The sequence below is a fragment of the Manis pentadactyla genome, chromosome 2, assembly GCF_030020395.1.
Source record: "Manis pentadactyla isolate mManPen7 chromosome 2, mManPen7.hap1, whole genome shotgun sequence".
NCBI lineage: Eukaryota > Metazoa > Chordata > Mammalia > Pholidota > Manidae > Manis > Manis pentadactyla.
In genome coordinates, this window is record NC_080020.1 from 84,491,238 (window position 1) to 84,516,346 (window position 25,109).

Consider the following 25,109-nt stretch of genomic DNA (forward strand, 5'->3'; position numbering starts at 1 on the left):
GTAGATCTAAGTGGCCTTTTTTAACAGCTACCACACACATATGTCATGTGCATAGATACATGTTTATAGAGAAAGAGGAAAGACAAGTGTGGCAAAGTGTTAATATTTGGTGACTCTAGGTGATGAATACATGGATATTTATTGTGCTATTCTTTCACCTTTTTTCTAGATATGTATGAAGTATTTCGAAATGAAAAGTTGGGGGAACAGTACAGTTTTTGAAAGCCCCACTTGAGGACCACTGATAAGCAGTGATATTTGCTTGATATAAAGCCTAACACTGAAGTCTGAGATTGATTATATACTGTTTCTATTTTTTTTAGTCACTTCATTTACTAATGGTTAAATCCTTTCTGTCATTATAACTTCTTTATTAAATTTGACATTTAATCATTCAAACAGATTGCATTCTTTTTAAGATTGAAATATGCTAGCATAGGAAGTTTCTGAATTTGTGATACAGGGGGTGAGGCTCTTATCTGCTAAAACGATAGATTGGCTTTTAGCTAACAGATGGGATGATGAGAATTCTTATTTTTTAAGGTATTAGTCCTGGGACATTTGTAGTATATTCCCCCTCACCCCCAACCTTACCATATACAGAAGTTAGTTCGGAGTAGATCATAGTGTGGAGCTAAATCTTTAGAGCTTCTAGAGGAAAAATGCAATATTTACAAAACCTTGAGGGTAGTAGGTACCAATTTCTTAGAGATGACACAAGAAGGATAAAACAGGAAAAGTTGACTCATTGGACCTTATCAAAATTACTTCTTCTCATTAAAACTTTAAAATAAAAGGGGAGCAGTGGTGTTAAGCTATAGGCTTTGAGAAAATTTGTAATATTAGAGAAAATAACATGCATATGTTAAATTTCCAGGATGATATACTATTATCAATAGAGAATGTCATAGGAATTTCTTAGGAAGTATGTGCTGAAATTTTCACAATACACGTGAATGACCAAAGATTTGCTTCCAGAAGATATGAAGAACTACAAATCAATAATAAAAAATAACAACCCAATAAAAAAAATGGTCAGAAATCACCATGTGAAAGAAGACATGAATGGTCAGTAAGCCCATGAAAAGATGCTCAGTCTCATTGGTCATCAGGGAACTGCAAATTAAAATTACAGAGAGACCATTCCACATCCACAAGAGTGGCTAAAATTGAAAAAAATGATGGTAAATGTTGGTTGAGGATGTGGAGCAACTGGAACTCTTATACATTGTTGATGGATTCTTAAAATATTACAGCCATTTTGGAAGACTATCTGAAAGTATCTTATAAAGTTAAAGATACACCTGTCCTAACCCAGCAATTCTACTACCATAACTTTTTCCAAGGGAGTCAAAACAATTTTCCATCAAAGATTTGTTCAGAATGTTTATAGCAGCTAAATTTCTAATAGCCCCAAACTAAAAACAACCCACATGCACAACCACAAGAGGATAGGACAAACTGGTACTTTTATGTAAAGAAATTTAGCACTAAAAATGAATGAAATAGTATACCCAACAACATGAAGGAATGTCAGAAACACTATGTTGAGTGAAAGCAGCCATGCTATTTATATGAGGTTCAAGAATAAGCAGTATGAATCTATGGTGACAGAAATTAGAGCAGGTTGCTTATTGGGGGTGGAACTTAAGAAAAATTTCTTATTTCTGTATTTGCTTGGGGTAGTAGTTATACAAATGTATACATTTATTTAAACTCTTTGAGCTACATAAGATCTGTGTATTTTGTTATATATAAGTTTTACCTAACAAAACAATCAAATTACAAATTGGCTTCTATTTTAACTAATGTCAGCACATTAGGCTTTTTATGCTCTCCTTCAGGGCTTTTAGACTCCAGTAGCACAGATATAATAGACTCAAACTATTTATACTTAATGAGTATGAAAAGTTGAATTAAGGGATTATGCTCCCCAACTTCAAACTCTACTATAAAGCCACAGTAATCAAAACAATTTGGTACTGGCACAAGAACAGACCCATAGATCAATAGAACAGAATAGAGGGCCCATATATAAACCCACACATTTATGACCAATTAATATACTATAAAGGACCCATGTATATACAATGGGTAAATGACAGCCTCTTCAAAAATGGTGTTGGCAAGACTGGACAGCTACATGTAAGAGAATGAAACTGGATTATTGCATAACTCCATACACAAAAGTAAACTCCAAATGGGTCAAAGACCTGAATGTAAGTCATGAAACCATAAAACTCTTAGAAGAAAACAGGCAAAATCTCTTAAATATAAACACGAGCAACTTTTTCCTGAACACATGGGCAAGGCAAACAAAAGCAAAAATGAACAAATGGAACTACATCAAACTAAAAGGCTTCTGTACAGCAAAGGACACCATCAGTAGAACAAAAAGGCATCCTACAGTATGGGAGAATATATTCATAAACGACATATCTCACAAGGGGTTAACATCCAAAATATATAAAGAACTCACACACGTCAACACCCAAAAAGCAAATAATCCAATTAAAAAATGGGCAGACAATCTGAACAGACACTTCTCCAAAGAAGAAATTCAGATGGACAACAGGCACATGGAAAGATGCTCCACATTGCTAATTATCAGGGAAATGCAAATTGAAACCACAGTGAGATACCACCTCACACCAGTAAGGATGACCAACATCCAAAAGACAAGCAACAACAAATGCTGGCGAGAATGCAGAGAAGGGAATCCTCATACACTGTTGATGTTGGGAATGTAAATTAGTTCAACCATTGTGGAAAGCAGTGTGGAGGGTCCTCAGAAAACTAAAACTAAAAATACCATTTGACCCAGTAATTCCACTCCTATGAATTTACCCAAAGAAAACAAGATGCAGATTCAAAAAGACATATGGTCCCCTCTGTTTATCACAGCACTATTTATGATAGCTAAAATATGGAAGCAACCTAAGTGTCCATCAGTAGATGAATGGATAAAGAAGATATGGTACATATACACAGTAAATATTATTCAGCCATAAGAAGAAAACAAATCCTACCATTTGCAACAGCATGGATGGAGCTAGAGGGTATTATGCTCAGTGAAATAAGCCAGGTGGAGTAAAACAATTGCCAAATGATTTCACTCATTTCTGGAGTATAACAACAAAGCAAAACTGAAGGAACAAAGCAGCAGCAGACTCACAGATTCCAAGAAGTGACAGTGGTTACCAAAGGGAAGATGTTGGTGAAGATGGGTGGGGAGAGAGGGGGAAGGGGATTAAGGGGCATTATGATTAGCATACATAATGTAGGGGGTCACTGGGAAGGCAGTACGGCACAGAGAAGATAAGTAGTGACTCGACAGCATCTTACTATGCTGATGGACAGTGACTGCAATGGGGCATGGGGGGGACTTGATAATATAGGTGAATATAGTAACCACAATGTTGCTCATGCAAAACCTTCACAAGATTGTATGTCAATGATACCTTAATTTTAAAAAGTAGAATTAAAAGAAGTCAAACAGAAAAGCATATGAAAATTCCAACTTATAAATACAGGTATTGGCTTCTTTTCCCCCCCTTAAGTCCCCAGCAGGTCACATGAACACTCATATATACAAAATAAACACAGGATTATCACAATAGCATATTTATCGTGTACTCCTCTATTTGTTCTTTTTACATCACAACAACTGTTTGAATTAAGGCAGAAGTCCCTATTTCACAGATCGGAAAACTGATAAATTCAATATTGTGTGACTTGTACTAGGTAACGTGAAGCTGATCAAAAAGTAGGTCTTCCAATTCTTTATTAAATCTTTCCATGACTCTCAGTACCTCCCAGCTGTTCATTCTCTTTTGTGGTAACCTAGTTCACCTAGTTCTCCTTTGTTTGAAGCACACTTACCATGTTCTTAGCTGAGTCAGTCTGATAGCAAAAGAGTGTGACTCTAGAAGTGTAAGTAGAGTGGCACTAATTCTGTGCTAGAATAGGGCCCGATTCTCTGTTGTAATAGATTCTTAGACCTGTTTATTTCATATAGAGTAGCATAGTTATTTTTGTGTGTTTTTTTCATTATTTGCTTTAGGCACAAACTCTCACAGTGTGGAGGCAAGCTGATAAACACAAGATACCTCGAATCTGTTTTTTAAACAAGATGGACAAAACTGGAGCAAGGTACTAAAAGTGTGTTTCTTTGGCTTTACCAAAGTAAGAATACAATTTGAGCTTTTAATGGACTGTAACTTAAATTTAGAAACATCTGTTCCCTAAAAAGTATGAATATTCAATGAAATTTGAATTCAGTCCCATTTAAAAAAAATCAAAGCAGCTTAATTTGTAGGTTAAGTAACAATGTAGGTTACTTACTTAACAGTAAGTAAGTAACTAGAGAGCTGATAGATGATGTTGCATCCTGATTGTAATGTAGAGGCTGTATCCCATTTTCTAGGGTCCTGAGAAAGTGATGTCTTGTGGATTCTACTGGTTCTGTTTAGAGCTGTATGGTATAGTCCCTGTATTACTGAAGGTTATGGTGTTCCCCATTATTGCTAAAGGTTGAAAGTAGAGAATTGTTTCCTGCAGTTGACTCAGAGAACAATGTTCTTCTTTGTCCACTGGTTTTCTTTAGCTACTGAGCAAACATGCTTTCCATAAAAGGGAACTGAGAAAGAAGAATGTAGATGTTTTAAGATCTGCATATTAGGGCAAAAGAGTTAATGCTGATACATTGGCAATGCTCAGGGACTTAGTGATAATCTAAAATGGATATATTGTTCTGAGAACAGAATTCAGAGGATCAAGAATATCTGAAGGATTTGGAGAAAAAACCAAGTCGTTTTTTGAAGGAAAGGGAGAGAATCAGGAATATAAAAGATTCTGGGGAACTGGGATAGGGAGAGATCCTGGCCTGTTGTGTGAGAGTAGCAAATATAAAACAAACTATCTGTCTCCCTAAAACCACAGAGTATGCTTTGCATTTATGTAACTCTCTGCAGTAATTCTAAGGCTGTTGGTTTAGAGGACTTTTGTCTTGATGAGTAAAAGCATAGCAAACCTCAAAATATGCTAGGCTCAAGCTTTGACCCTCTTGTGTTTGGAGTTCCTTGAGATAGATGGAAGTACTGCCTTTACCGACTAACAGCACCTGTGGTGATGGAGAGGGAGGTGACTGGATACTAGGCTGGTACTCAGAGAAACTGGAACTAGAATGATTTGCATTTATGTATTAATCAGCCCATGTGCCAGAGATGGCATGTGTTTCACAGGTAGCTGACCCCAGTGTTAGCACAGAAATAAACAGTGTAGCATATGATATTAAGAAGGCCTAAGATAAAAGTATAGAAGAAATAGTCAAGCTGGCTCTTGGAAGAAAGCTGGTAGGCATGTGTGATAGATAGCCAGTGTAGCTGTTAGAAGAAAGAATCCTTGACTTGTAATCACAAATCTTATATTTGAATCTGAACAGCAGTTTATCATGTGACCTTGGTCACTTCAGTTAACCTTAACCTCAAACTTCAGTTAAGTGACGCTCACAATAATAATACCCTAAATACTGGTGTGGCAGGATTATGGTACTCAATCATTATTATCTGAAATTGGAATTAAAAATATATTCAAGATGCTGTCATATGAAAAACTCTTAAATGGTGAACATTAGGGGCAATAAAAAGGGTTATAATGTTAAAGAACATTCTTAAACCTGTTTTAAGAATCTTAACATTTTTAACTATAATTATTTTGCTTTCTACAGTTTTAACTATGCAGTTGAAAGCATCAAAGAGAAGTTGAAGGCAAAGCCTTTGCTTTTACAGGTTGGTTGATTGATAGCAACAGCTCCGTCTCAGTTTTCCTTATCAATTTTATTGATGAAGCTGTGTCAAATCCTTTTTGGAAGAAGTTGAGGTTGGTATAGATTACTGTACTAATGATAATAGACATTTTGGGGTAAGTGGGGAAAGATAAATTTGATCACCAGTGTAGTTCTAATATTGGGTATCATTTAGTAAAGTCAATCTCACTCTGACTTACAGTTGCCAATTGGTGAAGCCAAAACTTTCAGAGGAGTGGTGGATGTAGTAAGTAAAGAAAAATTTCTTTGGAACCCCAATTCAGATGATGGAAAAGACTTTGAGAGAAAACTGCTCTTGGAAATGAGTGATCCTCAATTGCTGAAGGAGACAACTGAAGCAAGGAATGCCTTAATTGAACAAGTAAAATAAATACTTTGAGTTCAAAATTGCAGAAATCTTTAGAAACTTTAAAAAAGTATTTTATTTATTATGAAACTTTTTTTTTTTTTGTAGATAATTATTCTTTATTGAAGGGTAGCTGACACACAGTATTACATTACATTAGTTTCAGGTGTACAACATAGTGATTCAACATTTATATACATGACAATTCTAGGTACCAGCTATCACCCTACCAAGCTGTTACAATATCTTGACTATATTCCTTATGCTATACATTACATCCCGGTTACTTATTTATTTTACCATTGGAAGTGTGTACTTTTTTATGTTTGTTTTGTTTGTTTGTGAGGGCATCTCTCATACTTATTGATCAAATGGTTGTTAACAACAATAAAATTCTGTATAGGGGAGTCAATGCTCAATGCACAATCATTAATCCACCCCAAGCCTAATTTTCGTCAGTCTCCAATCTTCTGAGGCATAACAAACAAGTTCTTACATGTAGAACAAATTCTTACATAATGAATAAGTTACATAGTGAACAGTACAAGGGCAGTCATCACAGAAACTTTCGGTTTTGCTCATGCATTATGAACTATAAACAGTCAGTTCAAATATGAATACTCATTTGGTTTTTATACTTGATTTATATGTGGATACCACATTTCTCTCTTTATTATTATTATTTTTAATAAAATGCTGAAGTGGTAGGTAGATACAAGATAAAGGTAGAAAACATAGTTTAGTGTTGTAAGAGAGCAAATGTAGATGATCAGGTGTGTGCCTGTAGACTATGTGTTAATCCAAGCTAGACCAGGGCAATAAAACATCCACGTATGCAGAAGATTTTTCTCAGAACAGGGGGGGTGAGGTTCTAAGCCTCACCTCTGTTGAGCCCCAATTTCTCACCTGATGACCCCCCTGTGACTGTGCCTGTCTTAGGTTGTTCCTCCCTTGAGGAATCTTACCCGTCTCTGGCTAACCAGTGATCTTCCGGGGCCATACAGGGAAATGTAAAGTTGGTAAGTGAGAGAGAAGCCTTATTGTTTGAAATGGTTAGCTTTTTATTTCTTTGCATATTTATGCCCTGTGGCTTCTATGCCCAGCATTTGTCTTGAGGTATCTTTACCACTTGGGAAAATTATGATACTCGGTAAATTTGATATGAGGCACGAATTCTATTTAAGGGTTGTAATTAGGAAGGAAGAAGAAAAGCTATAGAAGTAGCAGGCGGAAGAAAACATGGGAAGATTGATTATTTCTTTGATATATCTTCTTTTAGAGTAACTTCAGCATGTATAGGTTTTAAGCTACTACTTAAATTGCGCACACACATTAACATAATAGGAGTATAGTTACATAACCAAAGCATACCTGTATTTACCAGCAATGTCCAGTGAAACCAAGAAAACCAGTTAGGCACCTTAGGCATTTGTGAAAACTTATCTATGATATGGTGGATATTGTCCAACTGAACTTGAACAGTCTGAGAGAAATCAGACAAATTAAAACAACCCATTCCTGGGGAATGTTCACATCCCTTATGTTCTTTTAACAGTAAATAGTTGTAAGATTTTGGAGCACTACAATTTGCACTTCTCCTAATTCTTGATTGAGTTCCAACAGTATAGATCCAGTCAAATTTGTTGTTTTACTGTATGCACAGGCCAGCTTAGATGTCTCCTTCATTCCCATGGCAAGTCCAGGAACTGGTGGGATGAGTGCATCTACAGCTGTAGCAGTGCGTGGATCTTTGTTGGGGTTTTTTGATGATCATCATCTGGCATGAGTCTTCCAGAGAGTGCTGATGTTGGAAGTTCTTTTTCATATCATATCTTAGTTCATTTTCGGGGTAGCCCAATTAGGCTTTGATCCTCTGTATAAACACAAACAGACACTTTACCTACACTTTTATATGCCCTTTATACCCTTGTGTAGAACTCATTGGAGGTTACCACACAGGAACTGCCTTTTTTTTTTTTTTTTGGTATCACTAATCTACACTTACATGACGAATATTATGTTTACTAGGCTCTCCCCTATACCAGGTCCCCCCTATAAACCCCTTTACAGTCACTGTCCATCAGCATAGCAAAATGTTGTAGAATCCCTATTTGCCTTCTCTGTGTTGTACGACCCTCCCTTTTCTCCTACCCCCCATGCATGCTAATCTTAATACCCCCCTACTTCCCTCCCCCCCTTATCCCTCCCTACCCACCCTTTGGTACCTGTTAGTCCATTCTTGAGTTCTGTGATTCTGCTGCTGTTTTGTTCCTTCAGTTTTTCCTTTGTTCTTATATTCCACAGATAAGTGAAATCATTTGGTATTTCTCTTTCTCTGCTTGGCTTGTTTCACTGAGCATAATACCCTCCAGCTCCATCCATGTTGCTGCAAATGGTTGGATTTGCCCTTTTCTTATGGCTGAGTAGTATTCCATTGTGTATATGTACCACATCTTCTTTATCCATTTCATCTATCGATGGACATTTAGGTTGCTTCCAATTCTTGGCTATTGTAAATAGTGCTGCGATAAACATAGGGGTGCACTGATCTTTCTCATACTTGATGCTGCATTCTTAGGTTAAATTCCTAGGAGTGCAATTCCTGGGTCAAATGGTAAGTCTGTTTTGAGCATTTTGATGTACCTCCATACTGCTTTCCACAATGGTTGAACTAACTTACATTCCCACCAGCAGTGTAGGAGGGTTCCCCTTTCTCCACAGCCTCGCCAACATTTGTTGTTGTTTGTCTTTTGGATGGCAGCCATCCTTACTGGTGTGAGGTGATACCTCATTGTAGTTTTAATTTGCATTTCTCTGATAATTAGCGATGTGGAGCATCTTTTCATGTGTCTGTTGGCCATCTGTATTTCTTTTTGGAGAACTGCCTGTTCAGTTCCTCTGCCCATTTTTTAATTGGGTTATTTGTTTTTTGTTTGTTGAGGCGTGTGAGCTCTTTATATATTCTGGACGTCAAGCCTTTATCGGATGTGTCATTTTCAAATATATTCTCGCAAACTGTAGGGTTCCTTTTTGTTCTATTGATGGTGTCTTTTGCTGTACAGAAGCTTTTCAGCTTAATATAGTCCCACTTGTTCATTTTTGCTGTTGTTTTCCTTGCCCGGGGAGATATGTTCAAGAAGAGGTCACTCATGTTTATGTGTAAGAGGTTTTTGCCTATGTTTTCTTCCAAGAGTTTAATGGTTTCATGACTTACATTCAGGTCTTTGATCCATTTTGAGTTTACTTTTGTATATTGGGTTAGACAATGGTCCAGTTTCATTCTCCTACATGTAGCTGTCCAGTTTTGCCAGCACCACCTGTTGAAGAGACTGTCATTTTGCCATTGTATGTCCATGGCTCCTTTATCAAATATTAATTGACCATATATGTCTGGGTTAATGTCTGGATTCTCTAGTCTGTTCCATTGGTCTGTGGCTCTGCTCTTGTGCCAGTACCAAATTGTCTTGATTACTATGGCTTTATAGTAGAGCTTGAAGTTGGGGAGTGATATCCCCCCTACTTTATTCTTCTTTCTCAGGATTGCTTTGGCTATTCGGGGTCTTTGGTGTTTCCATATGAATTTTTGAATTATTTGTTCCAGTTCATTGAAGAATGTTGCTGGTAGTTTCATAGGGATTGCATCAAATCTGTATATTGCTTTGGGCAGGATGGCCATTTTGACGATATTAATTCTTCCTAGCCACGAGCATGGGATGAGTTTCCATCTGTTAGTGTCCCCTTGAATTTCTCTTAAGAGTGACTTGTAGTTTTCAGAGTATAAGTCTTTCACTTCCTTGGTTAGGTTTATTCCTAGGTATTTTATTTTTTTTGATGCAATTGTGAATGGAGTTGTTTTCCTGATTTCTCTTTCTGTTGGTTCATTGTTAGTGTATAGGAAAGCCACAGATTTCTGTGTGTTGATTTTGTATCCTGCAACTTTGCTGTATTCCGATATCAGTTCTAATAGTTTTGGGGTGGAGTCTTTAGGGTTTTTTTATGTACAGTATCATGTCATCTGCAAATAGTGACAGTTTAACTTCTTCTTTACCAATCTGGATTCCTTGTATTTCTTTTTTTTTTTTTTTTTTTTTTTTTAAATAATTATTTTTTATTGAAGGGTAGTTGATGCACAGTATTACATTACATTAGTTTCAAGTGTACAACACAGTGGTAGAACATTTATATACATAATTCTAGGTTCCAGCTATCACCCTACCAAGCTATTAAAATATCTTGACTATATTCCTTATGCTATACATTACATCCCGGTTACTTATTTATTTTACCATTGGAAGTCTGTCCTTTTTTTTTTTTTTTTTTTTTTGTGAGGGCATCTCTCATATTTATTGATCAAATGGTTGTTAACGACAATAAAATTCTGTATAGGGGAGTCAATGCTCAATGCACAATCATTAATCCACCCCAAGCCTAATTTTCGTCAGTCTCCAATCTTCTGAGGCATAACAAACAAGTTCTTACATGGAGAACAAATTCTTACATAGTGAATAAGTTACATAGTGAACAGTACAAGGGCAGTCATCACAGAAACTTTCGGTTTTGCTCATGCATTATGAACTATAAACAGTCAGTTCAAATATGAATACTCATTTGGTTTTTATACTTGTTTTATATGTGGATACCACATTTCTCTCTTTATTATTATTATTTTTAATAAAATGCTGAAGTGGTAGGTAGATACAAGATAAAGGTAGAAAACATAGTTTAGTGTTGTAAGAGAGCAAATGTAGATGATCAGGTGTGTGCCTGTATACTATGTGTTAATCCAAGCTAGACCAGGGCAATAAAACATCCACGTATGCAGAAGATTTCTCTCAGAACAGGGGGGGTGAGGTTCTAAGCCTCACCTCTGTTGATCCCCAATTTCTCACCTGATGGCCCCCCTGCGACTGTGCCTGTCTTAGGTTGTTCCTCCCTTGAGGAATCTTACCCGTCTCTGGCTAACCAGTCATCTTCCGGAGCCATACAGGGAAATGTGAAGTTGGTAAGTGAGAGGGAAGCCTTACTGTTTGAAAAGGTTAGCTTTTTACTTCTTTGCATATTTATGCCCTGTGGCTTCTATGCCCAGCATTTGTCTTGAGGTATCTTTACCACTTGGAGGAGTTATGATACTCGGTAAATTTGATATGAGGCACGAATTCTATTTAAGGGTTGTAATTAGGAAGGAAGAAGAAAAGCTATAGAAGTAGCAGACGGAAGAAAACATGGGAAGATTGATTATTTCTTTGACATATCTTCTTGTAGAGTAACTTCAGCATGTATAGGTTTTAAGCTACTACTTAAATTGCGCACACACATTAACATAATAGGAGTATAGTTACATAACCAAAGCATATCTGTAATTACCAGCCATCTCCAGTGAAACCAAGAAAACCAGTTAGGCACCTTAGGCATTTGTGAAAACTTATCTATGATATGGTGGATATTGTCCAACTGAACTTGAACAGTCTGAGAGAAATCAGACAAATTAAAACAACCCATTCCTGGGGACTGTTCACATGCCATATGTTCTTTTAACAGTAAATAGTCTGTAGTTGTAAGACTTTGGAGCGCTACAATTTGCACTTCTCCAAATTCTTGGTTGAGTTCCAACAGTATAGATCCAGTCAAATTTGTTGTTTTACTGTATGCACAGGCCAGCTTAGATATCTCCTTCCTCATTCCCATGGCAAGTCCAGGAACTGGTGGGATACCTTGTATTTCTTTGTTTTGTCTGATTGCCATGGCTATGACCTCCAGTACTATGTTAAATAACAGTGGAGAGAGTGGGCATCCCTGTCTAGTTCCCGATCTCAGAGGAAATGCTTTCAGCTTCTCGCTGTTCAATATAATGTTGGCTGTGGGTTTATCATAGATGGCCTTTATTATGTTGAGGTACTTGCGCTCTATTCCCATTTTGCTGAGAGTTTTTATCATGAATGGATGTTGAACTTTGTCAAATGGTTTTTCAGCATCTATGGAGATGATCATGTGGTTTTTGTCTTTCTTTTTGTTGATGTAATGGATGATGTTGATGGACTTTCAAATGTTGTACCATCCTTGCATCCCTGGGATGAATCCCACTTGGTCATGGTGTATGATCCTTTTGATGTATTTTTGAATTCGGCTTGCTAATATTTTGTTGAGTAATTTTGCATCCACGTTCATCAGGGATTTTGGTCTGTAGTTTTCTTTTTTGGTGGTGTCTTTGCCTGGTTTTGGTATTAGGGTGATGTTAGCTTCATAGAATGAGTTTGGGAGTATCCCCTCCTCCTCTATTTTTTGGAAAACTTTCAGGAGAATGGGTATTATGTCTTCCCTGTATGTCTGATAAAATTCCGAGGTAAATCCATCTGGCCTGGGGGTTTTGTTCTTTGGTAGTTTTTTGATTACCGCTTCAATTTCGTTGCTGGTAATTGGTCTGTTTAGATTTTCTGTTTCTTCCTGGGTCAATCTTGGAAGGTTATATTTTTCTAGGAAGTTGTCCATTTCTCCTAGGTTTCCCAGCTTATTAGCATATAGGTTTTTATAGTATTCTCTAATAATTCTTTGTATTTCTGTGGGGTCCGTCGTGATTTTTCCTTTCTCGTTTCTGATACTGTTGATTTGCGTTGACTCTCTTTTCTTCTTAATAAGTCTCGCTAGAGGCTTATCTATTTTGTTTATTTTCTCAAAGAACCAGCTCTTGGTTTCATTGATTTTTGCTATTGTTTTATTCTTCTCAATTTTATTTATTTCTTCTCTGATCTTTATTATGTCCCACCTTCTGCTGACCTTAGGCCTCATTTGTTCTTCTTTTTCCAATTTCGATAATTGTGACATTAGACCATTCATTTGGGATTGTTTTTCCTTTTTTAAATATGCTTGGATTTCTATATACTTTCCTCTTAAGACTGCTTTTGCTGTATCCCACAGAAGTTGGGGCTTAGTGTTGTTGTTGTCATTTGTTTCCATATATTGCTGGATCTCCATTTTGATTTGGTCATTGATCCATTGATTATTTTGGAGCGTGTTGTTAAGCCTCCATATGTTTGTGAGCCTCTTTGCTTTCTTTGTACAGTTTATTTCTAGTTTTATGCCTTTGTGGTCTGAAAAGTTGGTTGGTAGGATTTCAATCTTTTGGAATTTTCTGAGGCTCTTTTTGTGGACTAGTATGTGGTCTATTCTGGAGAATGTTTCATGTGCACTTGAGAAGAATGTATATCCTGTTGTTTTTGGATGTAGAGTTCTATAGATGTCTGTTAGGTCCATCTGCTCTACTGTGTTGTTCAGTGCTTCCGTGTCCTTAGTTATTTTCTGCCCAGTGGATCTATCCTTTGGGGTGAGTGGTGTGTTGAAGTCTCCTAGAATGAATGCATTGCAGTCTATTTCCCCCTTTAGTTCTGTTAGTATTTGTTTCACATATGCTGGTGCTCCTGTGTTGGGTGCATATATATTTAGAATGGTTATATCCTCTTGTTGGACTGAGCCCTTTATCATTATGTAGTGTCCTTCTTTATCTCTTGTTACTTTCTTTGTTTTGAAGTCTATTTTGTCTGATAGTAGTACTGCAAACCTTGCTTTCTTCTCACTGTTGTTTGCTTGAAATATGTTTTTCCATCCCTTGACTTTTAGTCTGTACATGTCGTTGGGTTTGAGGTGAGTTTCTTTAAGCAGCATATAGATGGGTCTTGCTTTTTTATCCATTCTATTACTCTGTGTCATTTGATTGGTGCATTCAGCCCATTAACATTTAGGGTGACTATTGAAAGATATGTACTTATTGCCATTGCAGGCTTTAAATTCGTGGTTACCAAAGGTCAAGGTTAGCCTCTTTAGTATCTTATTGCCTAACTTAGCTCGCTTATTGAGCTGTTATATACACTATCTGGAGATTCTTTTCTTCTCTCCCTTGTTATTCCTCGTCCTCGATTCTTCATATGTTGGGTGTTTTGTGCTGTGCTCTTTCTAAGGGTGCTCCCGTCTAGAGCAGTCCCTGTAAGATGTTGTGTAGAGGTGGTTTGTGGGAAGCAAATTCCCTCAGCTTTTGTTTGTCTGGGAATTGTTTAATCCCACCGTCATATTTGAATGATAGTTGTGCTGGATACAGTATCCTTGGTTCAAGGCCCCTCTGTTTCATTGTATTAAATATATCATGCCATTCTCTTCTGGCCTGTAGGGTTTCTTTCGAGAAGTCTGATGTTAGCCTGATGGGTTTTCTTTTATAGGTGACCTTTTTCTCTCTAGCTGCCTTTAAAACTCTTTCCTTGTCCTTGATCTTTGCCATTTTAATTATGTGTCTTGATGTTGTCCTCCTTGGATCCTTTCTGTTGGGGGTTCTGTGTATTTCCGTGGTCTGTTCGATTATTTCCTCCCCCAGTTTGGGGAAGTTTTCAGCAATTATTTCTTCAAAGACCCTTTCTATCCCTTTTTCTCTCTCTTCTTCTACTGGTACCCCTGTAATGCGGATATTATTCCTTTTGGATTGGTCACACAGTTCTCTTAACATTGTTTCATTCCTGGAGATCCTTTTATCTCTCTATGACAGCTTCTATGCGTTCCTTTTCTCTGGTTTCAATTCCATCAATGGCCTCTTGCATCCTATCCATTCTGCTTATAAACCCTTCCAGAGTTTGTTTCATTTCTGTAATCTCATTTCTGGCATCTGTGATCTCCCTCCGGACTTCATCCTATTTCTGTTGCGTAATTCTCTACATCTCTGTCAGCATGTTTATGATTCTTATTTTGAATTCTTTGTCAGGAAGACTGGTTAGGTCTGTCTCCTTCTCTGGTGTTGTCTCTGTGGTCTTTGTCTGCCTGTAGCTTTGCCTTTTCATGGTGATAGGAATAGTTTGCAGAGCTGGGACGAGTGACAGCTGGAAGAACTTCCCTTCTTGTTGGTTTGTGGCCCTCCTCTCCTGGGAGAACAGTGACCTCTAGTGGCTTGTGCTGGGCAGCTGCGCGCAGACAGGGTTTCTGCTTCCTGCCCGGCTGCTATGGAGTTAATCTCTGCTGTTGCTGTGGGCGTGGCCTGGCTCGGGCCTCTGCTCCAAAGTGGTGGAGTGGCGTTGGAGGAGTAGCGGCCTGGAGGCTATTTATCTCCGTAAGGGGCCTCCCTGCTCCCTGCAGCTTAAGGGTTAGGGTGCCCAGAGATCCCCGGATTCCCTACCTCTGGATTAAGTGTCCCGCCCTGGCCCTTTAAGACTTCCAAAAAGCACCTGCCAAAACAAAACAACGACCAGAAAAAAAAAAAATTATTTTTAATTAAAAAAGAAATTATTTTAATTAAAAAAGAAGAAAAAGGTGGTCACTGGTTTTTCTTTATTCTCCGGTGCCAGCCTCAGGCATCTGCTCACCGGTCTTGCTACCGTGTTTCCCTAGTATTGGGGTCCCTATCCCTTTAAGACTTCCAGAAAGCGCTCGCCAGAACAAAACAGCAAAAAAAAAAAAAAAAACAAATTGGTTGCTCGGTTTTCTGGTGTCCTCCGGCGCCAGGCCACCGGTGCCCACTCACTGTTCTTGCTGCCCTGTTTCCCTAGTATTGGGGTCCCTATCCCTTTAAGACTTCCAAAAAGCGCTTGTCAAAACAAAACAGCAAAAAAAAAATGAAAAAAAATTGTTCACTTGCTTTTCTTTTGTCCTCCAGCGCCCGGCCTCCGGTGCCTGTTCACTGTTCTTGCTGCCCTGTTTTCCTAGTATCCAGCACCCCCTGCACACGCACTGTGTCTGCACTCTGGCCCGGATGGCTGGGGTTGGGTGTTCGGCAGTCCTAGGCTCCGTCTCCCTCCTGCTCTGCCTATTCTTCTCCCGCCGGGAGTTGGAGGGATGGGTGCTTGGCTCCCACCGGGTCAGGGCTTGTATCTTACCCCCTTCGCGAGGCGCTGGGTTCTCTCAGGTGCGGATGTGGTCTGGATATTGTCCTGTGTCCTCTGGTCTTTATTGTAGGAAGGGTTGTCTTTGTTATATTTTCATAGATATATGTGGTTTTGGGAGGAGATTTCTGCTGCTCTACTCACGCCGCCATCTTCCAATCCCCTCTATTATGAAACTTTATATGAAGTTACATGTGGAATATGTAAAGTATAATGAATAATAAAATGAACACTAATGTATGTACCACCCCACTTAAGAAGTAGAGTATTGGCAATAGACTTTAGTCTCCATGCGCTACTTGCTGTTCATCTCTCTCTCCCTTATGCTAATCATTTACTCCCCACCACCACTATCTTGATTGTAGTGTTTATCTTTCATGTGCTTTTCTTTATAGTTTACTACAAATGTGTGTATCTCTAGAGAAGTTAATTTTCCATGTTTTTCAACTTTATAGAAATGGAATGATACTGTATGTATTTTATTGCATTATTCAACATTATATTGGAGGTTGATCCATGTTCTTATATATGTCTGGTTATACTTCATTCATTTTCAATCTGTATAGTGTTCTTGAATGATTATACCACAATTTATTGTCTGTTCTCCTGTGGATGGACTTTGAGGTTGTTTCATCTTTTTTGCTATTACAAACAGTATTGTTGTGAATGTCTATGTATGTGTCACCTTGTGCACATGTGCAAGAATTTGTTCAGGGTTAAACCTAGGAGTGGAATTGATGGGTCAAAGGCTATGTCTATCTTTTATTTTGCCAGATGTCAAATTACTTAGTAAAGTTTTAAATGATCAATTTTATAGTTAATATATAACTCTGGGCCTCATCCACTCTCAAAATGTCAATAGAGAATAGTAAGATTGTTAACACTTACAATATTCATACAATATTGTTAGTATATAGAGCAGTAAGTAAAACATACTGTAAATAAACTCCCTGAATTTTATGTTAGAGAAAAACATTTGAGTCTGAACTGTTTGATGTTTTACTTCTAAATTAAACTGGTCAAAATAGGTCTCATCATTAATTTTTTTCACTCTTTTTTTTAAGTAACTATCTTCCATTATAATACACAGTAGTCATAAACTTCATTATTAATATAATAACGATCATTGTTATTTTTATTACTGGATAACAGTTATTGAGGACTTACTATGATCTAGCTTAATTGCTTTACATATATTATTTAACTCTCACAGCAACCTGTATTATTGCCAGTTTACAGGTGAGAAAATGGACTTAGAGTGCTTAAATGAATTGTCTTATAGCTAATAAGTAGCAGAGCTGGAATCTGTCTCAGATTTGTCTCAGTTTAGAGGTCTAAGCTTAAAGCTAGAGCTCTTAATGCTTTATGGCTTCTTTAATCTGGGAGGGCATATAAAGAATACAGGTGGAATTGACATTTATTAATCAGTGATTGGTACACTCTTGAAGTTTTTTTATTTATCTTATACCAATGGACTATCAGAGTAAACCTAAGGGTTTTGTAATCTAGTTGAGGAGCCATGATACACTTGTAAATATATCTCATATTGTAGGACATGATAGTTTCAAATTTTCTCTATTTTCATTATATACTATCAGTAGATAATAATGAAGTTCTAATTACAAGGAATATATACATATGGACAGAATTAGAATATAAGACCACATCATACCTGATAGGATGGCTACTAGTGAAAATAAACTATAAGTGTTGGCAAGGATGTAGAGAATTTGTAATCTTTGTGTACTGTTGGTGGGATTGAAAATGATACAGCTGCTATGGAAAACAGTATGGTGGTTCTTCAGAAAATTGAAAATAGAATTACCATATGATATATCATTTCCACTTCTGGGTGGATATCCAAAATAATTGAAAGCTGGGGCTCAAGGAGATATTTGCCCATCCTTGTTCATAGCAGCATTATTTGTAATAGCCAGAAGTGGAAGCAAACCAGTGTTCATCAAGAGATGAAAGGATAAGCAAAATGTGGTATGTACATGCAATGGAATATTTTTCAGACTTCAAAAGGAAGGAAATTCTGACACATGCTACATTTATGGATGAACCTTGAGGACCTTGTGCTAATTGAAATAGGCCAGTCACAAAAAGATAAACACTGTATGATTCCACTTACTGAGGTATGTAGAGTACTCAGATTCGTAGAGGCAGGACATAGAAGAACAGTTGTCGGGCTGGGGGTAGGGAGAATGAGGAAGAGTTGTTTCATGGGTATAGTTTTGGTTTCACGAAATGAAAAAGTTGTGGAGATTAGTTCTACAACAGTGTGAATATACTTAACATTACTGAACTGTTCACTTAGAACAGTTTTATGTTGAATGTTCTACCACAAATACAATTTTCTTTAAAATGAGATTAGTGTGGACTAGAAGCAGCTTCCTGTGCTGTAAAGGCAAACAGTGATAACAAAAATAATATTTATTGTATACTTGTACTATATGTTCTGGAAACATAATTTGAGTTTTTGTTTATGTCTGGAAACATAATTTGAATTGGTTATTTACTCCTCACAACAGCCCTGTGAGGTAGGTACTACTATCTCCATAACTAAGGAAGGCAAAGAGAGGTGGTGTAACTTGACCATTTTAAACAAGTTAATAATGAGCCGAGCCATTTCCAGGCAGGTTGATTCCAGAGGCTGTGCTTAACCACATCACATCTGCTGCTTTTCAGGAGGATGGTTAGGTACATTTCTACTACAGTTAGCTGTTAAAAGTGTTTTTCTCATCAAGGTTGAATGTTTTGTTCCCTTGTACTATTAAAAATGTTTGAAACTTTTATTAACTTTATTGTCAGCTGAATTCTCCTATTTCATGTAGACAGATGATATGAAAAGAACATGAATTAGATTAATTAAAATTGAAATTGTATTACTGAAATGATGCCTACAATGCCCAATTTAAATTTATTCCCTCAGTGCAGGATCACAATAAGATTAGTTCTTTTACTTTGACTGTTTAAGGCAGTCTGGTGAACATCCAGAATATTAGAATAATACAGATGAAACTTTCATGAATTAAGACCCCCCAGTTTTATCTAAAAACAGCAATCCATTGTATGTATTATCATTGGCTGTAAATTGTGCATTTTCTGTGGGGTATTTTTTTTTTTTTTTGCACTAAGTCGACAGCACTTTATTAAGATGCTTTACCTGCCTTGGCTTCCCATGAAGTTAGGAAACTCATAAGAGCCTGTCCCCAATTTTCAGTCTCCTTTCCTTTGAGAGGATGAAGATATCCTTGGTCTGAATAAGGTAGATCATGTAGCTATCTTGAAATATTTGGATAATGTATATTTATGGTACTGAGACTTACATTAATAGTTGTGACATTAAATGAAAGTTATAGATGTAAATAAAGTCTTTCTTTACAGGTTGCAGATTTGGATGATGAATTTGCAGATCTGGTTTTAGGAGAATTTAGTGAAAATTTTGATTTGCTACCAGCTGAAAAGGTAAATTTCCATACTCATTTACTTTAACCAAGTTTTACTAATTGGATGTGGCTTGATTTCTCTGTTTTAGGGGTTTTGTTTTGTTTTCCAACTTTTCATACCTTTAGAAAATGCTCACTTAAAAATTAGAACACTAAGTAAGATAGAGCCACTACAGGTACTAAGTAATGGCAAAGATTTACTATTTTCAGATATACTTTACAAAGTTAGAAATAATGAATCTTTTTTACCTTTATTGAGTCAGGTAAATTAATTGTTCATTCTGTGCAGTCTTTTCTCTTCATTGTAATCATTTCTCTAAGTATTTTTAGGGAAATCACAGGTAAAAATTTTGTACTTAAAATTTACTGTTTTTTCAGACTATAACAATGATCACATTTTTCTCAGAACATTTTTTTTCTGAATCTGTTATAATTTTTAATGGAAACTCATTATAGGCCTTTTCTTTTCTTTTCTTCTTTTGAAATACATTAAACCAAAGACTAGGCAAGTAAAATACTGATAGTAAGTGAACTATGATATTTCTTCAAGGCATTTCTGTTTTTTTCTGCCAGGGATCTTTGCCTATGAATTTGGCAAACTTACTCTTTATTTTCCTTTATGAAACATAAGAGTTAACAAGCAAAGTGTTTGCAAGTGGTAATGTGTTTAATGGGGTCCAGCAAATTCACTTTGTTATTTTTCATGAAAAGAACTAAAGAAAACACAAGATCTGTAGATTAATTTTGAGCCATTTGAAATTAGAGGTGGAAAAAAAAGATTTTTTCCCTTTTGAATGAAATGCCACAATTTTTGAAATTTTGTGCTTAATGTTTGAACTTTTAAATGTTTATTATGCCCTGTGGTCACACAACATTTTTCTCTGTTTTCAAAGAGCTTACAATCTAGAGTGGAATTGACCCAGTACTATTTCCTTTAGCAGTAGCTTCAAGCACATTTAAGCTGGTTTCTGAGGTCTTTAAAATTTTTTTCTACTTTGATTTCTCATTTTTCTTTGGATTTTACTTAATGTAGATCTAAATTCATTTGAAGAAATTGTAACTCATATTTTAAATTTCTGACCAGTTCCTGTGTGACTGTCAGGGTTGAATCACAAGTATATCAATTCATTTATTGAAGAAATACTTTTAAGCACTTACTTTATTTTAAGGATTTTTCTAGTTTCTTGGGATTTAGCAGTGTTTTTATGGTACTTACTATAATGTTCATAGGAGTTTTACATTCTAGTGGATCTGGGGAGACAGACAATAAGCTAATAAATGCTTATCTGATATACCAGTTGTAGTTATTGATGTTATAAAGAAAAATAAAGGAGAATAAGTCCCTAAAGAATGATGGAAGTGTGCTGAGGGGTGCTGTTTTACATGGTTGGTAAGGCAGTATAAATAAAGGCAGTGTTGAATTCTGAGAGATTTTGGCCAAGACCAGTATGCTGCACATTAAGTACATCTCTGCTTTGTAGCTACAGACTGCAATTCACAGAGTAACACTGGCTCAGACAGCAGTACCTGTGCTTTGTGGAAGTGCCCTGAAAAACAGAGGGGTCCAGCCCTTGTTAGATGCTGTTGCTATGTACTTGCCTTCACCTGAAGAACGCAACCTTGAATTCCTGTAAGTATGCAAGTATGTGGACTAAAATATCCAAGCCTTGAGAAAACAAGTAGGCAAATAGATCTTGTTTTAGAAGTAGTTGAATCACAATTTTGGAATAACACTGATGAAGAATATCATTGTAAATAATATGATAGATGTAAGGTTGAAGGCACTGGGGAGAGGAGTGAGCACATCAGATACTGATGACGTGCCAAAGTCTCCAGCTGCTGCCCCCTCCCAACATGAAAAATGTGCCTTAAGCTAGCCAATCTTCACACTGCTGTAAATCTAAGCTCTGTTTCCCTCTACCTTCTTTAAAAACTCGCTGCCTGCCCTGCTGAGTGTGACTTCCCCAGCCTGTGATAGCCAGACCGCGGAACATCACCCGGGAATTTGCGTTCAAATAAACTACCTGGCCCTTTGTTGCCTCTCTTTGCCTGCTTATTTTGGCTAGAATTTATCTTACATTTGGTGCCGAAACCTGGGAAGGAGTGTGAGCACAGAGCCCTGACCGGCCACCGGTGGCCCTGCCCCCTCCTTCCCCGACCCGAGACCTCAGCCTGCTCTCCGCTAAGTGGACTATTTTCCAGTGAGTCTCTCAGTTTCCCCCAGTCTGTTTCCCTTACTAACTCTGTTTCACCTGGTCCATCCGAAATCGTAGCTCGCAATCCCCTCCCCCTCTCTCCACCACCATCTTTAAGTCCTTTGTCTTCACATGTGTCACTGCCATCTTAAAGTCCTACATTCTCAACCATGCCATTGTCCTGCTCTCCTCTTCCAGTGGCTGCACCACCTCCTCCCCCACCCCTTCCATCTTCACTGCCCTCTTCCCCGACCAGAACATGCTCCTCCTGCCCTCTAGTTCCGGAAGCCACAGACAAGAAGCTAAAGAGAGGGAAAGCAATTAGATATCAGTGACTCAAGTCTTTATATCAGTTTGTCTGTCTGTGTATATGTTTTTGTGTGGGGAGTGTTGCTGACTGTAGTCATATCTCAGTTTGTATGTTTGTGTGTCTAAGTGTATGGATGAAAAATATTTTCCTACCTTTAGATAGTATTAATAAAAATTAATTTAAAAACAAGCACTTGTGAAAATTAGGCATTCTAAAACTTCCAGAAAATCTGATAAAAAATGTTAAGCATTAATGCTAATTTGAGTTTGGCTGAAGCGAGCATGTCCTTGTAGTTATCAGCTGCCTAAGTTTACCTAAAGTCATTTAAGTTGATGTTATCTGCTAAATCTTTTAAGAATAAAATGCTTAAAAGCTTAGCTTTGTCTAGTATTGAGTAGAAGTCTTGTAAGTAATCTAGCATAGTTGTTACGAATGAGTGAACTAAAGTGTGGCAAGTAAACACCTTTTTAATTGTGTGTTAGTGTGTATACCTACCTACAGCCTAGAAATCTTTATAGTAACCTAAAACCTTAAAATTTTGCCGAGTTAAAAAGATATACTTTGTGCCTAGTGAGAGATTGTGTTGTAAAGCTCATAGTTAACAGAAATTATAAAATGTTCATAAATTTGTCGATCCAAAGAATGCTAGTGTAACAGTTTATAATAGCCTACTTCTCAGTATTCACTAAAAATTAAGGTACCTAATAGTTTTAAGTTCTAATTAAAACTACTTAAAGTAATAAAGAAAACACTTCTGCATGCTAAAGAATGTGTCTTTTGATAAAAGAAAGTAACTTTGTTGTAAAGTACAGCTGTTTATTTAGAGAGAGAAATCTAAATGTAAAAAAGTTGTAGAAAGTTTGTAGAAGAATTTAATATGGTCATGCTATATAAAATTAAAGCAAATGAGTCTCAGTATCAAGTACATGGCAAAATTAGAATTTTGTTTTCAGTTAAAAATAGAAAGTTTTCTTACCTGTTAGTCTGCTCTTAATATTGAAAGATTGCAAAAAGTTCTGTAATTGTTTTATCAAAACAGTTTCTCATGCTTAAACTCTCAATGAGTTGTCAGAGTATTTAAGAAAATAAAATCTTAATATTAAAAGGACTAAAAGCTAAAGTTTGCTAACAACTGTGTAACCTTCTTTATTTGCCTTTGAGGTATTTTGTTGTCATTCTAGTTACATAGATAAGTATTGCTTCATAGCAACCTATAATCCTATTTAAGCAAGTGCCTTAAAACTTTTAACAGCTTCCCAAAATCAAATTCAAAAAGGTACTTTTACCTCTAGTTAACTCTGATATTTTCCAGAGGGCCTCTGGAACATGTCAGAGGAACTTGTTCTCATTAAAGAAAGTATTTAGCTAATTCAGCTTATTTATCTGATATATAATTACCTGCTTAATTACCTAGAAAGCACTGTCAAAAATAATAATGCTAAACTTTCTTACTGAATGTTTTGTGTTACAGAAATATCAGAATTTCCTTATGTCAACTGTCTTACAGTAAGCTCTCATCAGATCTTTAACCATTGTCATTTGTAAGTCTTTTATTATTTATACGCACTGTTTTATTCTCTTAAGCTAGTAAAGAACTAGATTTCAGCAGAACAAGTATTAGTTACATAAGATTAAGTAAACTAAAGAAGATGATTTTGTGGCTTTTTGTTTCAAATGTTGATGATAAAGTGTTTTGTTTAGTTTTTTTTAGTGGGGTCTTTGCCTGTTTTTGATATTAGGGTGATGTTGGCTTCATAGAATGAGTTTAGGAGTATTCCCTCCTCTTCTATTTTTTGGAAAACTTTCAGGAGAATGGGTATTACGTCTTCTCTGTATGTCTGATAAAATTCTGAGGTAAATCCATCTGGCCCAGGGGTTTTGTTCTTTGGTAGTTTTTTGATTACCGCTTCAATTTCATTGCTGGTAATTGGTCTGTTTAGATTTTCTGTTTCTTTCTGGGTCAGTCTTGGAAGGTTGTATTTTTCTAGGAAGTTGTCCATTTCTCCTAGGTTTCCCAGCTTATTAGCATATAGGTTTTCATAGTATTCTCTAAGAATTCTTTGTATTTCTGTGGGTCCGTCGTGATTTTTCCTTTCTCGTTTCTGATTCTGTTGACGTGTGTTGACTCTCTTTTCCTCCTAATAAGTCTGGCTAGAGGCTTATCTATTTTGTTTATTTTCTCAAAGAACCAGCTCTTGGTTTCATTGATTTTTGCTATTGTTTTATTCTTCTCAATTTTATTTATTTCTTCTCTGATCTTTATTATGTCCCTCCTTCTGCTGACCTTAGGCCTCATTTGTTCTTCTTTTTCCAATTTCGATAATTGTGACATTAGACCATTCATTTGGGATTGTTCTTCCTTCTTTAAATATGCCTGGATTGCTATATACTTTCCTCTTAAGACTGCTTTTGCTGTATCCCAGAGTAGTTGGGGCTTAGTGTTGTTGTTGTCATTTGTTTCCATATATTGCTGGATCTCCATTTTGATTTGGTCATTGATCCATTGATTATTTAGGAGCGTGTTGTTGAGCCTCCATGTGTTTGTGAGCCTCTTTGCTTTCTTTGTACAGTTTATTTCTAGTTTTATGCCTTTGTGGTCTGAAAGTTGGTTGGTAGGATTTCAATCTTTTGGAATTTTCTGAGGCTCTTTTTGTGGCTTAGTATGTGGTCTATTCTGGAGAATGTTCCATGTGCACTTGAGAAGAATGTGTATCCTGTTGCTTTTGGATGTAGAGTTCTGTAGATGTCTATTAGGTCTATCTGTTCTAGTGTGTTGTTCAGTGCCTCTGTGTTCTTACTTATTTTCTGTCTGGTGGATCTGTCCTTTGGAGTGAGTGGTGTGTTGAAGTCTCCCAAAATGAATGCATTGCATTCTATTTCCTTCTTTAATTCTGTTAGTGTTTGTTTCACATATGTTGGTGCTCCTGTATTGGGTGCATATATATTTATAATGGTTATATCCTCTTGTTGGACTGGGCCCTTTATCATTATGTAATGTTCTTCTTTGTCTTTTGTTACTTTCTTTATTTTGAAGTCTATTTTGTCTGATACTAGTATTGCAACACCTGCTTTTTTCTCTCTGTTGTTTGCATGAAATATCTTTTCCATCCCTTGACTTTAACTCTGTGCAT

The 25,109-nt window shown here is 36.7% G+C and overlaps 1 protein-coding gene and 1 long non-coding RNA gene across 5 annotated transcripts in view; one reads left to right on the forward strand and one right to left on the reverse strand.

Annotated features, from left to right (window-relative positions):
• GFM2 (GTP dependent ribosome recycling factor mitochondrial 2) overlaps positions 1-25,109 on the forward strand; it is a 90,134-nt gene that overhangs the window by 25,124 nt on the left and 39,901 nt on the right. For all 4 annotated transcript variants that reach the window (XM_036886078.2, XM_036886077.2, XM_057494299.1 and 1 more), the window contains 5 exons: positions 4,064-4,152; positions 5,729-5,789; positions 6,009-6,188; positions 19,412-19,492; positions 20,955-21,103. In XM_036886078.2, coding sequence (XP_036741973.2) covers positions 4,064-4,152; positions 5,729-5,789; positions 6,009-6,188; positions 19,412-19,492; positions 20,955-21,103 — 560 coding nt within the window. The remainder of the gene's footprint in view (positions 1-4,063; positions 4,153-5,728; positions 5,790-6,008; positions 6,189-19,411; positions 19,493-20,954; positions 21,104-25,109) is intronic.
• On the reverse strand, positions 16,188-19,405 carry LOC130681369 (uncharacterized). Its single transcript, XR_008994478.1, has 2 exons — positions 18,469-19,405; positions 16,188-18,418 (listed from the first exon to the last, which is right to left on the reverse strand). It is a non-coding gene; the product is annotated as an uncharacterized LOC130681369 (long non-coding RNA).